General features: G+C 55.8%; 1 protein-coding gene across 6 annotated transcripts in view; it reads left to right on the top strand.

Annotated features, from left to right (window-relative positions):
• The window catches only part of COL27A1 (collagen type XXVII alpha 1 chain), a 140401-nt gene that overhangs the window by 57492 nt on the left and 66616 nt on the right, over positions 1-16293 (top strand). For 4 of the 6 annotated variants that reach the window (XM_047829186.1, XM_047829187.1, XM_047829183.1 and 1 more), the window contains 7 exons: positions 787-840; positions 3281-3325; positions 10744-10797; positions 11530-11566; positions 13836-13860; positions 14905-14958; positions 16217-16270. In XM_047829186.1, coding sequence (XP_047685142.1) covers positions 787-840; positions 3281-3325; positions 10744-10797; positions 11530-11566; positions 13836-13860; positions 14905-14958; positions 16217-16270 — 323 coding nt within the window. Of the gene's footprint in view, positions 1-786; positions 841-3280; positions 3326-10743; positions 10798-11529; positions 11575-13835; positions 13861-14904; positions 14959-16216; positions 16271-16293 lie in introns of all 6 variants that reach the window. The other 2 variants (XM_047829185.1, XM_047829184.1) reach the window with 1 other exon arrangement.

The following is a 16293-nucleotide window of genomic DNA, read 5'->3' as shown; positions in this document are numbered from 1 at the left end:
AATTACGCACACCCCCCACCCCCGGGTCCCTAGAGGTGTCCCCACAGCTGATGTTTTTCCAGCTGCCTGTATCCCCAGAGAGTACGGAGTGGGGTCAGGGATGGGATGAGAGGGCCACTCATGCCTGGGCCAGGTGGCTTGGCCTCTCTCGGGGCTGCTGAAACTCACCTTTGGCAGGGGGGCTGACACTCACCAACAGTGTGACCTTGTGTGACTTTGCCACTTAGCCATCCGGAACCTCAGTTTCTTTATCTGTAAAATGGGGAAAGGCAACCACAGAAGGTCTGAGCTGGAAAATGCCGAGGAGGCCTTCCCTTCCTTCACTAGGGGGGAAACTGAGGCTCACAGGGGCAATGGATGTTCTTGAAACTCTCAGCAAGGCCTGTAGGTTCAGGCCTAGACTCAGCTTCCTGACCTCCGTTCTTGTCTCTCCTTCCTCATCGGTCCAGGTTTCAGATTTGGTCGGGGCCGGGGTGGGGATGGGGGGAGGGAGTGCATTTTCATGCTGCAGAAACACGTAGTAGCTTCTTCCCAGGCTCTAAGTAGATAAGAAAGTTCCCTAGCCCTGGGCCCCTCCCCATTAGCCAGTCTTTGAGTTCTTCACGTGGGGGTGTTCGTTGAAGGCACAGGGTGGCTGGAGACCCCACTGTCTGCCCAGATCCCAGAACCAATGGGCGAGAGGCTTCGTGGACGCATCCTCGTGTGCCCCCAGGGGTTTGGATGAAAGCCTCTCCCCACAGGTAGAAACGCTGATCTGCAGATGTTTGCTCTCTCTCCTGCCTTCAGGGGTTTCCTGGAGACTTTGGGGAAAGAGGCCCTCCTGGACTGGATGGAAACCCTGTAAGTATTTCAAGTCTTTGGGAACAGGAAAGAGATTCCAGAGCAAACACACAGCAGGTTTGAAGAATCCAAGCTTTAGGGTCAGACAGACTGGGTCGAATCCCAGCCCCGCCACCTCTGTACCCCAGGCTCCTGTGCACTGTGGGTGCCCTGTGCCCCGCCCCCAGGAAAGCCCTCCAGGTCACGGGAGCCCCTGGTCCCAGATCCCCGGACCGTGCCCATCCCCAAGGACTTAGGAAAGTTCATGGGTCACTCCCCACTGGGGAAGCCAGGGTTACTGCCATGTTAGAAAGCATCCAAAATGTTTATGGGACAGCAGCGGCCTAGGGGAGCAGATGGTTTGCAGGCCCTGTATGGAGAGAAGAGCCAAGCTCTAAAGAAATCTCCAACGTAGGCATGTTTATAGAGTTTGTAAATAATCGGAGGCCGTCGAGGAGCTAGGTCAGCCTGCCCTGAGTTGCTGAACCCGCCTTTCCCTTCCCATCCCAGGCGCAGGCTCAGGCGGGAGAGGAGGCTCGTTCTCTGCCTGGGGGAGCAGACCAAGTCCAAAGCTCTTTGGAACACCTGCCACGTTCCCCCATCTCTCTTTGGGGCTTCCCACCTAAACAGCTGTGCCCAGCTGTGCTTTCTGTAGAGGTGGCTGCTGGATCCACCATCCGTCCCTGATCACGTACTAATTTCAATTCCACAAATGCTCCCTGAGGCTGACCCAGCCGGGGCTAACCCCTGACTCCCCACCGGGTGCTAAAGCCCTGGTCTCAGAGGGACTCGTTTGAATCCTGCTTCACCACTTGCCAGCCACAGAAGCCTGGATGCATCGGTTCATCTCTCTGAATCTCAGTTTCCCTCCCTGTAAATCTGGGGATCAGATGCCAGCGTCCGAGGGCTGCTGTCAGATTGAAATGACAGAGCGCGGGAAGGTGGATGGCCCACAGTAAGAGTTCCCTGGATGGAGTGGTTGTAAGCAGTAGGTGACAGCGGGCACATGGCCTGCCCTGGCAGAGCTTACGGCTGTCTATCCGGTCCATCATACCAGGCAGAGCAAGATGGGCAGGGTCAAGAGTCCCAGGTGCTGTGGAGGAGGGAAGACTCCTGGGGAGGTGACATGGGATTGGGATGAGGAAAGAGGTGAGGAGACATTCCACATGGAGGAAAGCTCACCAGCAAAGGCACAGAGGTGAGATATCAGAGCCTCTGCTTCAGTATATAAGTTATTGGATCAGGTGTTATAATCCAGGATGCGATGCCATCCTGGAAGCCTCCCTGGGGAGGGACAGTGGTGTTTTTACACTCCTGGCCTGGGGGAGCAGAAAGAGGACCTGATGCGTGGTCCTGGCTTTGGCCATCCAGTTGTTGAGTGACCTTGGACAAGTCACTTCCCTTCCCTGGGCCTCCCTTCCCCCATTGTAAAGCCAAGGCTGCTTGTCCCCTCCCCTTCTTGGTGGCTGTAGTGATGACCTCCCGTCTGGGCACAGTTGAAGTGAGACAAACACTCTGGAGGATGCTGGCAATTCTCATTGATAATCAGCATCTCTAGAACCTCCCCCCACCCCGCCCTTTTTTTTAAAGCTTATTTCTTTTGAGAGAGAGAGTGGGGGAGGGGTGGAGACAGAGGATCCCAAGCAGTCTCTCTGCTGTTAGCACGGAGCCCGATGTGGGGCTTGAACTCACAAACCCTGAGATCATGACCTGAGCCCCAAACCAAGAATTGGACGCTTAGCCAACTGAGCCACCCAGGTGCCCTAGGACCTCTTATTTTTATTCATATCTCTGCATCTTGAACTTGAGCCTAACCCATCTACCTGTCTTTTCTGGGCAATTGAAGGTCCATTTTTAGAGATGAGGAAACAAACTCGCCCCTGCCACACACAGCCACATCCCCTGGCCCCTAAGTAAGAGCCCTCTGCAGCATCTCGGAGGCCCCGGGGAGCAGGCACTGGAGAGTCTCCTTCCGGTGGTGGTGGCCTTCTCTAAGGGCCCCGCACCCCCTGGTTGAGAGAGACAGAGAGGCCGGCCTGGTAGCTCTCAGCTTGGAGCCCTCACCACTTGACCTCGCACTTGACCTTGGGCACGTCCCATAGCTCTTGAGACTCAGTTTCGCCCGCTATAAAGGGCAGGTGGAATGAGATCTGGGCCAGGCACCCAGCACATCTTCATTGCCGCGATCAGGATTCCACCTCTTCTTTCGCACTTACAAGTGGAAAATACCGGATTTGGAAATCCGACCTCCTCACTTTACAGATGTGGAAAGCGGATGGCAGAAGGGGAAAGGGTCTTGTCCAAACTTCAGGCCAGGCTCCGAGAGTCACTAATTAGGCACAAGGAATGGTCAGCTCCAAGGGATCCATCCCACTAGGTGCCCACAGGGGGATGGTGTGGCGGGAGTGGCCCGGGGAGGGCGACAGGGCAACTAACCACTTTGGTCTCTTTCTATTTGCAGGGAGAGCTGGGCCTGCCAGGGCCCCGAGGAGTCCCCGGCCTCATTGTAAGTACACAGATGCCTGGTTGGTGGGGGCAAGAGGCAGGGTGTGGGGAGCAAGCGACAAGTCCCAATGAAAAGGTCCCTCTCTCATCAAACCCCAGGAGGAGCTGGGGGAGCAGGACATATCAGTCTGGCCAAGGGGGCTGAGGGAGGAGAGCCCTGCTGTGTGTCCTCAGGTGGATCACCTACCTTCTCTGAGCCCCTTTCTTCATTAGTTAAATGAAGATAGGTGCTTGGAGCATGAGAGTGCTGATGTACTTTCACACCCGCTGCCTGTCCCTCGCTCTGCAAGGAGGTCTAGGCAGGTGAGAGCATGCTCATTCGCAGGTGAGATGCTTCCGGTCTGGAGGAAGGAAGTGGCTGGCAGAGGGGCTGAGGCTCTGGGCCATGTTGGGCGGTCTTCCTCATCCTTTTCTTCACAGCACTGACTTTGGAGCCAGAGCACCTGAGCTCAAGTCACGGCTCTGCCACATCCTGATGGTGTGACCTGGGAGATATTACTTACCTCCTTTGAGCCTTAGTTCCTCATCTGTAAAATGGGGATGATGATCGAGTACTCTTGGGGTGGTCGTGAGGATGGAATGAGGCATTACATGTACAGTCCTTGGCACAGGGTCTAGCATTTCGTAAGTGTGCAACTAGAGAAAAATATTGTTCTATTAATCGTTGCTGTTACCTCCTGAAATGCCTGGGATGGAGAGAGGCCTGAGGACAGGGACATGGGAGGCAGCCTGACCTCTGACTCCATTCAGGTCGGGGTAAACCTTGTGGAGTGGTTCTATTAGCCCAAACCAGGGCCTCCTGCGGGGCCCTCGGAGGGTGACCTTGACCTTGGGTCTGGCTACAACGGCCAGTGAGAGATCCCAGAAATGACTCTAGGAGCTTTCCCCATGGTCTCTTGCCCCCTTTGCTCTGTCCTCTGGGTCATCCCTCATGGAATTTGAGTCTGGGGGGCCATGAAGGGACATAAGTCGGCTGCTCCCTGGTTTGGCAAATGGGCTGCCGGCTTTGGCTACTCCAGCAACTGTGCCAAGAAATTCTGTTCAGAGGGAGGCTGGAGGAGGCCGTGGGGGAGTTCAGGGGCCCCATTGTTCAGGGGAGGCCGGTCCTGGCAAGAAGGTCCGGAGGTCCCCCTCCCTGCCCCCCGCCCCCCGCCCCCGGTGGCAATGTGCTCCTGCTCAGGTGGCTGAGAGCAGAACCCAGGTAGGGTAGCGGTGGGGGCAGAGGGTCCAATTAACCGGTGTCGGCATCCTAGCCTCCCCTCACCCTGCTTCTTTGGTCTTCAGCTGCGGCCTCGCTCACCTGAGCCTCAGACACCCCCTTCATAAGATGAGCTCATGGTGCCCACTCTTGTTAGGACCACAGATCTGCACGGTCCGGTGCAGTCGGTGGCTAAGACAGCAGTTCCTGGAACCGGGTCGCCTGGGTTCGGATCCTAGCTTTACCACTTGTCTAGTTCGGATCCTGAGCAAGGTTCTTAAGCTCTTAACCTGTCTCAGTTTCTTCACTTAGAAATGGGGATAATATTAGCATCTAACTTCGAGTTTCTGTTGTGAAGATTTAAAGAAACGAGTACATATAAAGTGCTTAGCATGTAGTAAGTACTCAAGAAGTGCTAGCAATAATGATGATTATTATTATTTCACACACCCACATGCATTACAGGTGGTCACAGCCCTCTGGATTGCTGCATGGAACGATATTTTGATGTCACATTGGAGCTTAGTGGGAGAGGGGGGCTGTGATTGGTTGAGCGATCGATGAGTGACGTCTCCTTGGTCCGGATAGCAAAGTGTCCACACATGAGTCGTGCATTTGTCATCCCTGTCAAATGTCCATTCAGCAGGACTTGGCTGAGCGTCTTCTTTGGCACAAGGCACTGACCTAGATGTTTTGGGAAAGAAATCTCTGCAATGAGAGTTAGAGAGGACCCCCAAAGTCTTGTAGCCCAGTCTTCTCTAAGCTCACAGGAGCACCCTCTGGAGCATCCTGGTCCCGTAGTCATTAAACTCCCAATCTGAACAGCCTGGTGTTGGACACGCTTTCCTGTGGGAGCCCAGGCCAAATCTCCAGCGTTCTAGCAGTGTGTGGTGTTCCTGCGAATGGAGCCCCACTCATTCCCCTGCCCCTGGGAGAGGCTGTTTGAGACGAAAAGATGGTTGCAATCAGTTCTTGCCGAGGCTCCTTCTTGGGGCTAAATGCTCTCAGTTCCCAAAGCTCTTTGGAAGGGATGTTTACATATCCTGGCTTCCATCACTGGCACGCCCTCCTGTTTGTCATTGTCCTGGTGTCCACTAGTTGGGCCCCGAAAGGGGCAAGGATATCATTTGGCCAAATGAATGCGGACTCTGGAGACTCAGACCATGCCCGGACTTATTACAAAGCTCTTTCCCACCTATGCTCCCCTTTGCTTTCGACGGTCAGGGTTGCCAGACAAGATGCAACATGCCTGGTGAAATTTGAATTTCAGATGCAATATTTAGAACACATTTATACTAAAATGTCATTTGGTGTTTATCTGACATTTGAATTTAGCTGGGCAGTCTGTGTTTTCGTTTGCTCCATCTGGCAACCCTATTCACGGTATCTCTTTGGAGAACCCCATTTGGCAGATGGGAAAGCTGAGGCCTCTGGTCAAGCTCTTTCACAAGGCAAGGGAAGATGGAAGCATGCCCGAAAGGCAAAAGGCATGCTTTCCAAATCCTCCTCCAGGGCGTTCCTCCCCTGGGCTTGTTCCTGCATTCCTCAGGCCACGCCCCCACCGCAGGCCACGCCCCACCTCAGGACGTCCCTTTCCCAATTGCTCTTCAAGGTTCCCTCTTGCCCTGTGTCTTTCTCTGCCACTTTCAGCCTCGCTCCCTCTGTTTGAAAGCTCCCTCTGCTGCCAAGGTGATGATCCCTTCCTCCTTGCGGTGGGGGGAGGAGGGGGCATCCACAGGCATGGACCTGACCCTGCTGAGTCACCACTGCTCCCGAACTAGTGCCCTCTCTCACCCAAGGACCCCCTCCCACCCTGGATTTTTGGGAACAGCATCTTCTGTGCCCTGGGGGGGGGGGGGGGGGAGTAGTCGGGAGAGGGGGGAGGAATAATAGCCTCCCCAAAGAGTTGGAGAGGAAAGGAATTTTCTAACCAGGAGTTAGAAAGGGGAAGAGGGACCATGAGTCACCTATGGTTTTCCAGAGGATGTGGGTTTTTCGCTGAGCGAATGGGATTCCACATATTGATAATCATTTTAGTGGCGATTCAGGTTTATTCAATGTCTTCTGTCTGGTCAGCTAAAGCAATTCACATGCAGGCTGAAGCCAAAACTTCCCCCTGTCCTCCTCCCCTCCCCCCTGCCACCGGGTCCTTGCAGGAGGGAGGCAGGGTGTGAGGAGACAGGCTGACATTTATGGAGCATCTGTCTCTTCTGTGTGCTTGACACGCATCAGGCCGGGGAAGCCTTGAGGGACTTGAGCTGGGTGTCAGCAGCCTGGTCACCCAAACAGGGAGGCTGGGGCCTGAGGTCACCAGCTAGGACTTGCAACCCAGGTCTGTGTGACCCGGATCCCAATAGGTTGCCGGTTGCCCCACTGCAGTCTCTGAGGTGAGGCTGCCTCAGAACAGCCCCCTTTGAGTAACTGAAACCGTTTGGCCGGCCCTCAAGAAAAGTGTGCCTGATTCCAGAATCTGCCCAACAAAGAAGATTTCTGTCTTTTTTATTCTGAGCGACAGACAGGGAATTTTGGCTCCTCATTTAATGAGACCCAAAGAATATGCAGTCTGGCCAAAACCCAGCATGCGGGCTAGAGTGGACGGGCCCACCGTATCCTGTCACTAAATGAGCATCTAGCTTTGTTTCCTTGTTATAAAGCGAGATCGGGAGCCTCACTGGTGGACACGTACCAAACCCTTGTGTGCCAGGCCTTGTGCTAAGGATTTAACGATCACAGCAAGCCTCTGAAGGCAGGAAGTGGGGTTACCATTGTCCACTTCAGGGGACCGAGGCACAGAGAGGCTGAGACACCGGCTCAGGGTCACACAGCCGAAAGCTGGACGTGGGCCTGTGTCCTAGCTCGCTGAGCATTACACACTCAGTTCTGTGTGACTTCTGTGCTGAATGGAGACAGCAGGAGTGTAAGCGTGCGGACTGGGCAGTCCCGGGTGCTGCTCTGTGTGAGAGATGGTGCTTATTAAGACCACACAGGAGTCAGGATTGGCCACAGCCCCCAGATCCCTGTCCCCAAGCTACTGACCCCTATCAGAGTTTCTAAAAAGAGGCCTTGTTACCTTCCAAGGCAGTTCCAGGACCAGGGAGGCAAGCTTTTCCCCTAGAGGTTTGTCGGTGAGAGCGTGATTAGGGTTCTTTTTCACCTAGTCCTTAACCCACTTTGAGTGAGCACCTCCTCTGAGGCAGGGGGCAGGCGATGGCCAGAGAGGCGCACACATGAATGGTCACCAGTGTGGCAAGGGCTCTGAGACCTGACACCAGGGGCCTGACCTGGCCCGTGGGGTTGGGGAAGTGGTGCTTCAGCCGAAGGATGAATGCGCGTTAACAACGTGAGCTCAGGACAGAACATTCTGGGTACGGGAACCAGTGGCCAAGGGTGCTGGAAACACCCCACGTTTTCTTTCAGGCGACTCTGGCAACCCCCCACCTGGCCACCTGCGGGCATGTACTCATGCCTACTTTAAAAAAAATTTTTTTTTAGCGTTTATTTATTTTTGAGAGAGAGAGACAGAATGCAAGTGGGAGAGAGGCAGAGAAAGAGGGAGACACAGAATCCAAAGCAGGCTCCGGGCTCTGAGCTGTCAGCCCAGAGCCCGACGCAGGGCCCAGACCCATGAACCGTGAGATCATGACCTGAGCCAAAGTCGGATGCCTAACTGACTGAACCACCCAGGCACCCCTGCCTATTTTTGAATCAAGTGTGTCCTCATTCCTCGTCACTGAATGACATCAACGAGGAAAGGCATCCTAGGGTCTTTTATTGGAGTAAACAGAGTCAGTCCAGGGCTCATGAGCACTGAACGTGGGGCCAGACAGACAGACAGACAGACCTGGATTCTGGTCCTGCCTGTGTCCCCTGCTTGTTGCTTCGTTTCGGGTGAGTGATTCCACCTCTCTCTAAGCCTCGGCTTTCTCATTTGTAAAATGGAACGGGCCCAACGGGGTCACCGTGACCTGCCAGCCTGGGCCTGGCAGCGAGTCCCAGCCCGGGGCCCGGCACAGGCTCCCACCAACAGCATCTGACGGGACCTTGAAGTCTCGAGTGTGGCATCTGGGGCACAGGAGGAGTGCTGTGAATGGTTGCTGACGTGGATGGTTGTGTTTTGGTGGAAGCCAGCGAGATGAAGGGCGAACGTGTAGGGCGCCGTCTGGGAGCTCAGGCAAAAGTGGGAAGAGGACCCAAACTCAGGGCATTACCCATTGTTCTTTCTCATGAGGATACGACAGGGGTGTCTGGTGCAAACCAATGCTCTGTGGGCTGGCCTAGGGAGAAAGTGGCCTGGAACTTTCTTTGCTCCTCTCCCAAGGGCTTTTAGAGCCCAGCATTGGGGTCCGGCCAACATGGGAATGGCCTGCCCTAAGCAAGGCACCCCCTTCTCCCCGTATGCCCTGCAGCCAGAGTCCCTTTTCCACGGATCCCTTGCCCCTTCGGGTTGGGCGCCTGTGCAAGTCCCTGCCCCCCCCCCCCCCCCCACCACACACAGGCCTTTTTGCAGGGGCCTGCAGAGGCCCGGCGTGTGGTGCTGCTGTGGCTCCCCAGGGCCCCACGCAGGTGTCAGTCAGGCTCGTATTGCATTCAGTCCCCACACAAGCCACCTTCAGGCCTGCAGCGAGAAGAAGGGGCCTGTGTTCCTGGAGCTGCCGGCTGGTCCCCTGCCCACAGTCCGGGCCCCAGTTGGAGCCAACTACGCGAGCAGAGCCGATTCTGTTTATTTGTGCACCATGGGGAACTCTAGGCGGCCACCCCTGCTCCCTTCATCCAGGAAAAGACAGGGAGAGAAGCGGCTGCCAGCACGGCCTGGGGAAAGTGCTCTGCTCTGAAGGCCTGGCTTTTCCTCGGACCCCAGCCTCTCCCCTGAGCCAGCGATCCTGGCCTTTTAGCTCCCTGCTCTCCCTCCTCTCCCAAGATGACTTCAGAATTCTCTAGAAGCTCTGGAGACAGACTGCCGGGTGTGAATCCCAGCTTTACCCAGTCCTAACCTTGCAGAGGAAACCTTAGTTTCCCCATCTGTAAAATGGGGATGGTCGTAGGGTGGATCTTCAAGGGCTGGTGTGAGGAGTCCTTGGGTGGAGGCCTAGCAGTCGGGGTTGTTCGTATTAGTATCGTCACCCGTGAAACTGAGACCTCCCTTCCTTCACGAGACGATATCACTTGACCGAGCTGAAAGCACAATTTCTTGGCAGAGGCTCAGGTAGAAGGTTTGGTTTGACCTGCTCAGGTGGGGATCCTGAGGTCCAGAGAGGGCCAGTGTTTTGCTCAAGGTCACATAGCCAGCCCCTGGCAGGCCATGGCCAGACTCCAGCCTCTGCCTCAGTGGATCTAAACCGGTGCAAGGGGTGGGGGGGGGGGGGTGGGGGAGCTCAGCTGTGCCTCAGCGGACCACACCATTCTCTGTGAACTCTGCAGGTTCCCTTGTCTCTGTCCTCGGGGTGTTCCAACTGCCCAGCCCGCCGGCCCTTCTGCGGGAGTCAGGCAAGAATGTGACAGACACATCTCCGGGAAGTCCCCACAGGAAGCCTGGGGCAGCTTTTGTTCGCTCTGGTGCTTGAGAGCACTCATGAGGGGCCTTCAAGGAGCCTGATGTAGGGATGCGGGAAAGCAAGGCCCAGAGAGGTCAAGCACATTGTGTGAGCTTGCACAGCAGATGGAAAAGGGAGAGGAGAGCCGTTTCAGGGGCTCCCTTTTCTCTGGGTGTGGGCTGCATGTTATGGCCGTGGCTGGAGGTACTCACGACAGGGGTGGGCAGGTGACAACGTGTGAGGGAAAGAGGGTGGGCCTGTTCTGAGGAAATCCAGCCACGCCTTCACTGTAAACCATGGTTTCTCACCTCAACACTTACGGGCATTTGGGGCCAGAGCATTCTTTGCTGTGGGGCCTTCACCCACTGGATGCCAACAGAGCCTCTTCAATTGTGTCAACCCAAAACGCCTCCAGACTGTGCCAGGCACTTTGTACACGGAAGTCAGTTCTTCCTGAAACATTGTACTGACCCCTGTTTTTGATAGGGAAACTGAGGCACAGAGAGGCTAACCACCCAGAATCATGCAATGATGAGCCAGTGGCAGAGGAGAGAGGAGACCGGGTGGTCTGACTGAGCCAGTGGGGTTGTGTCCTCAGAAGCACAGCCCGAGGGACCTTGGGAATCATCTGTCCCAGGCCAGCCCCTGGGAGCCTCCTCTCACGATGCCCTCTTCTCTTTCTCTTGTCAGGGCGACATGGGAGCACTGGGTCCGACTGGCTATCCAGGACCCAAGGGCCTGAAGGTGAACAAGAGCCATCCGTCAATCCGGGTCTCGTCCCAGCCAGGCACCCCCTGACCCATTTCAGCCCAGAAGGGAGCGTGCCTGGGCACGGTGTCAGGGGAGGGGAGGAAGGGGGCCCCGACGGGGTGGAGGCTGCAGGTCAGGAGCTCAGTGCTTCCCAGACCTGAGAGCCAGTCAGCATGTGTATGTCGTTAATGGCTCACGCATTTCTCGGACACCAATCCTTGAGCTGAGCAGGAGTCTCATGTGGTTCCAGACCTCAGGGCACTGAAAGTCCAATGGGGGCATCACCAGGGGCAAAGACATTATACTGGCAGGCCAGCGAACTTAGTCCGTCCCTCAGTGGGATGGGCGTGCAGGAAAGAGATGGGCCAAAGTGGCTAGGGCCTCCTTCCGGGGACGATCCCGTTTGGCCCACATGCATGTGACAGTGCTCGAGGAACCCGTCTCCCCGCATTTAGCAGCCTTGTCCCCTGGATTTGTCCAGAGTGCCGTGGTTCACGAGTCACATGCCCCTTCTCGTGCTCCTTCCATCCACACCATTGGCCTTTGCGCTGAGGGTCATTGTCCCCTTTCACAGATGAGGAAACTGAGTGTTGGGTGGGGCATCTAGCACTGGGTAGAGGCAGCAAGGGGGGAGGCGGTGGGGGGATGTCCATCCGGGTCAAAGGCAGGGCTCTTCCTTGGCTTTGAGCCCCACCCCTCACAGCTGGACTGGTCTTTGTCTTCCAGGGACTGATGGGGAACATGGGGGAGCCTGGACTGAAAGGTGATAAGGTGATCTGAATACTCCCTTGTTGCACTGTGTTTTATCTGCATGCCAACTCCCCCCACCCCCTCGCTGCGGCTGGCTTCTTACCAGGTCCACCCCCCCCCCCCGCACTCCTGCCTCCCCTCTGGCTCCCCTAAATCTGTGCTCCCCAGCTTCTTCCTTGTAACTCAGGTGGAGCTCAGGCAGGTGGTTTGGGGCATGGAGACCCTGGAAGGGGGCGTGGGGGCTGTGAAGGCATAGGTTGGGGTCAGGTAAGGCGGGTCTCCGAATTAGGACAGCAAAGCTGAGGCCAGCATCTGGGCTTGGAGGCCAAAGCCAGGAAAGGCAGACGGTGGGGTGGAGGGTGGAGGGGGAGTATTATTGCTGAGATGACAGGCCCCAGGGCAGGTATGGTGTGAGGTCCAGAGGCCTCTCCCAGCCACAGGAGGAAATGAACCCACACAAACCACCCCAGTTAGAACCGGGCACCCGACCCCAGAGAGCACGGGGTTTCAAAGTACAGCAGAAAAGCGGGGACGGGCCTCTGAGCCCCTGACCCGCTTTCTTCCCAGTTGCCATGGGGAGGCCACTCCTGCCACATGTCCTCCCCGCACAGTCCTGCTGCCAAACTCACCCTGTGCCAGACCACGGTTGGAGGCCGGTAGGTGGGACCCCGGGGCCCAGGCACGCGGCATCTGAGGCACAGAGACAAGGAGCACTTGGGGCAGTGTCTCATGCACTCTGCCCTCTGGCCGTCCTCCTGCCCTGTCCTCTCAGCCTTTCAGCAAAACAGGCACCCCAAAGGGGGTGTGGGAGGGCTTTCGGGCCCTATCCAAGCTTCCACAAGTGTGAGTAGACGACAGCCGCTCCCGTGGCCGGGCTCCCTCTGCACCTGTCTTCAGATAACGCCACTCCCCGTACACCTGAGAGGCAGCAGCAGAAGTCCGTGCTGGGCCGTCTGCCTGCTCTGCGGGGATGGACCCCCGGCTTCCGAGCCTCGGTGAGTTAGGAAGCCTGCCTGAGCACACGCAGCTCGTAGTAACGTCAGGATTCGAATCCAGGCACGTGCCTCCAGAGACCTCTACCACGAAGCAGAACTGAGGGCAGAAGGGGAGAGCTGATGAGGCCCTTGGAGGTCACCTCCTCCAGCTCCTCCGAGTCTGTGCTGGGCAAACAGCCCCAGAGAATTAGAAGAGATGCAGTAAAGGAAACTCAGCCCTGGGACTTAGAAAATGCAAAGCTCTGGGCAGAAATGGACACACCCAGACTGTCCTACCCACCCCAACCCTAGGTAGCCAGGGGGTGCAGTGCTCACCCCAGGCCTCTCTCCATCTGTCTCCACCTCTTCCATCCCCTGCAGTCCCACCCAAGCCCCTGGCTGTAGTCCCGTCCCCCACCCGACCTCAGCTCCACCTCTGCCCTGCTGGCTGCTAAGCTCCCCCCTCTTCTGTGACCTTCCCCTTGAGATGGAGGGGCTTTCTGTTGGAGGCAGGGGCTTCCCCACGGCTACCTCTTTACTCTGGGGTTTGAGACACCAGTACTCTGGAAATGTTGAAGTCATGGATAAGGGAGAAAGGAGGCAGGGGGAGCGAGGGTGTAAGCACTGAGCTTTTTATAGGCCCTTCTGCAGACCTGGCCTCCAGCTCACTGTTCCTCCAGGAACATGGAAATAAACGTGTTACATGGAACTCGGCTGGCTTGCTGACTGCTGGTGCCTGGGACATTTCGGGATGTGAAAGCTCTGGAAAAAAAAAAAAGAAAGAAAGAAAGAAAAGAAGTGGAAGAAATTGTTTTCCTGCCCATAGTTTAAAAAAAAAAAATTAAATACGACTTTGGGGTTGACAAAAAGAAAAAAGAGCTCTCTTTGTTGCCCCTTTAGCTGGGGAGGGATTTTAATGTGGCTGAGAGAGAGGTTCCGATCAGCCCCCTGCCCCCACCCCCCAGGGATGACGGGGCCATCCCTTCATGCTCCCTGGTCATGCTGCCTAGAATCCCAGATTTTCCATGACCCGGTCTGGCCTCGGTCCCACTTACAACCACTTGGCTCTGTCTTCCTGCGTGGAGGCACGTTCTGGAACCAAGACTCCCGCTCCAGCCCCAGCTTTCTCCGAATCCATTGTCCTGGTTTCTTAGGTGTCTTTTTAAACTTTTTTTTTTTTTAAACCCCTCTGCTCCTCTTTTAGATATTAAAACAAAACAAAACAACAAAACAAAACAAAACAAAACAAAACAAAACAAACAAAAAAAAAAACTTCCTTGGCTTTCAAACCTCTGGGATATTTTACAGGGTTTTCCAAACTGGAAAAACCAAAGTAAGTGGTTTTTTTAAAGATTTTTTTTTTCTTTCTTTCTTTCTTTCTTTCTTTCTTTCTTTTCTTTCTTTCCTTCTTTCTTTCTTTTTTTTTTTTTTTTTTTTTTTAAATTTTGGCTTTTGTTTTACCGAGGAAGTTTTTCTGCCGGTTTGTGGCCTTAGCTGCATGATGTGGATTCTCCACATCCTCCTGGGTTTTCTCCCCATTCTCCCAACTGTTCCTGGGGCTGGGAATGTTCTCTGAGCCCTGGGGCCAGGGTATTGCTGGGAATGTCCCACATGGAAGGCTGGAAATGATAAGGACTGCGTGATGTGACTCCCGCGGTAAGAAGAAACATCTTCCGATGTGGTTCTCTGACCGTTCGTTTACCAGGATGTGGCTGCAAATAGGGAGGGACCAGAAGAGACCACTGTCACCGAGCCTGTGCCCTATGTCACCTTAGGAAAGAAATGCCAGAACTAACTCGAGACCCATTTACTCGCTGTTGGCACATAGTCTCAGCAAGACTATGTTTCTCGTGCTATAGCTAATTAAAAGCAACTAATCAGACGCGGGCCTAAGCTGATGGCTGGCATCGAGGCTCGCACAGAAGGGAGAGTGACGGCTCCCAGCCTGGTGGTGAAAAATATCAAGCCATAGATGCAGACACTTAGAAACCCCAGTGATGGGGGGTGGGGCACTATACAGGCTACACTTGCCCCTGTGTGACATCAGCTGAGGAAGGACTTGATGGATCAAGAAACCATTCCTCTGATCTGTAAGTGCTGCTTCTCCTGGAAAGGCCAGGCAGCTGAGCTTGTTAGCGGAGTTGTCAGCCACCTGAGCAACCCCAGGCAGACGTGCAGACAGGTCGACGTGGTGCCCCCCAGGCCCTGGCTCTCCCGGGGGGCCTCTGCCCTTTACTTTGACAAGGCTGCCGCTGGTGAGATCCACTTTGGGGACAGCCTCGGCAAAGCCGTACCTTGCCAGTGGGTCTGGAAGCGGGGAGGCGCCCGGAACCCCGCACGGTCTCCGTCGTAACGTTCTTTGCTGGTGTATATTTAGGGTGAACAAGGGGTTCCCGGTGTGTCAGGAGATACCGGATTCCAAGGAGACAAGGTAATTGCGGCACATTTTCCCCCTGCCTCCTGCCCCCTGCCCTGCTCTTCTCTGGTCCTGGCTTTCTTCTCGGGGTCCCTGATGGGCCAGGATCCCCCTGCAACATGGCTTCCTTTCACATAATCGTACCTTCTCCAGCCTCAGTACCCCCATCACCATCTCTTCTCTGGACTTTACAACAGCCTCCCGACTTATTTCCAGGCCCCCAGCTTCCTCCCTCCCAGTCTGTCTTCCTCACTGCCACAAAGCTCTGCTCGTTGCTCACAAACCACCCATGGCTCCCTACTGCTCCCCGAGTGCTGTCCTGACTCCCCAGCACCCGGGACCCTAGTGAGCAAGTTTCTCAGACCCATTCCTGCCCCTTGCTCTTAACATCCCTGTGCTCCACGGAAGTGCCCTCTGCACCCCCGCCCCCCACGGTTTTGCACACATGGCTGCCTTGCCTGGCACCCCTCCACTCAGCCTCTGCATGGCCCAACCTACCCATCATTTAGAACCCCGCTCAGATACCATTTATTCCACCTGCTCGGATGGTGGCCATTTCCCTCTCTGCATGCCCCGAGCAGCCTATCCGTTACCTGTGCAGCACTTGGTAGATGGAAACTTGTGCTCACCCCCCTGCCAGACAGCAGGCTCCCTCAGGACACTGCCCCAGACCGCTCTGGTGTAGCTGAGCTCAGAGTCCTGCACAGAACATTTAGGACACGTTTGAGTAAGTGAGTAACTGGCCTTACTGACTGATGGATGAACCGGGGCAGCCTGCCGAGGCCGGCTCCTCTTTGCCTGTGTCCGGCACCATGTGGCCACATCTGGCCCTCACCCAGCCAGTCAACGAGGCCCAGATGTTGGCCAGCTCTCCCTCTTCCTCTTCCCTCCCTCCTGGCCGGCCTGTCCTGACCCAGCCTCGGTGTCTCCGGATTTCGAGCCATCCGGGCCTCGCCGCTTCCCCTGCCGGGCCCCCGTCTGCAGAGTTCCTCACGCATAAGGGCACTGACAGTGCTTTTGCTTGGAGCCCTGGGGTCCCGGGTGCCAGGACAGTTTGGTGAGGAATAGGGGCTACTGTTTCTCCTTTGTGTCCCTGAGGCCCAGCCCCCAGGGGTGCCCAGCTGGAGCTTACAAGCAGGGAAAGTGAGGGGGGAGCTCGTCTCCCCCAAGGTTGGTGTTCTCTGGGCCTCAGCTGGGCAAGGATGACTGAGCAGCTGTTCACCTGGCCGTTTCTGTTCCTTACTAACCCCAGCTTGCTCTTGACCTTTTCCAGGGGAGCCAGGGGTTGCCAGGGTTCCCAGGCGCACGGGGGAAGCCAGGGCCTCTGGTAAGTACCTTTTGTTCTGACAC

This window comes from Prionailurus viverrinus, chromosome D4 (genome assembly GCF_022837055.1).
Source record: "Prionailurus viverrinus isolate Anna chromosome D4, UM_Priviv_1.0, whole genome shotgun sequence".
NCBI classification, from domain to species: Eukaryota; Metazoa; Chordata; class Mammalia; order Carnivora; family Felidae; genus Prionailurus; species Prionailurus viverrinus.
Note: the sequence above shows the minus strand (reverse complement) of the source record. Positions and strands in the feature narration are given on the sequence as shown.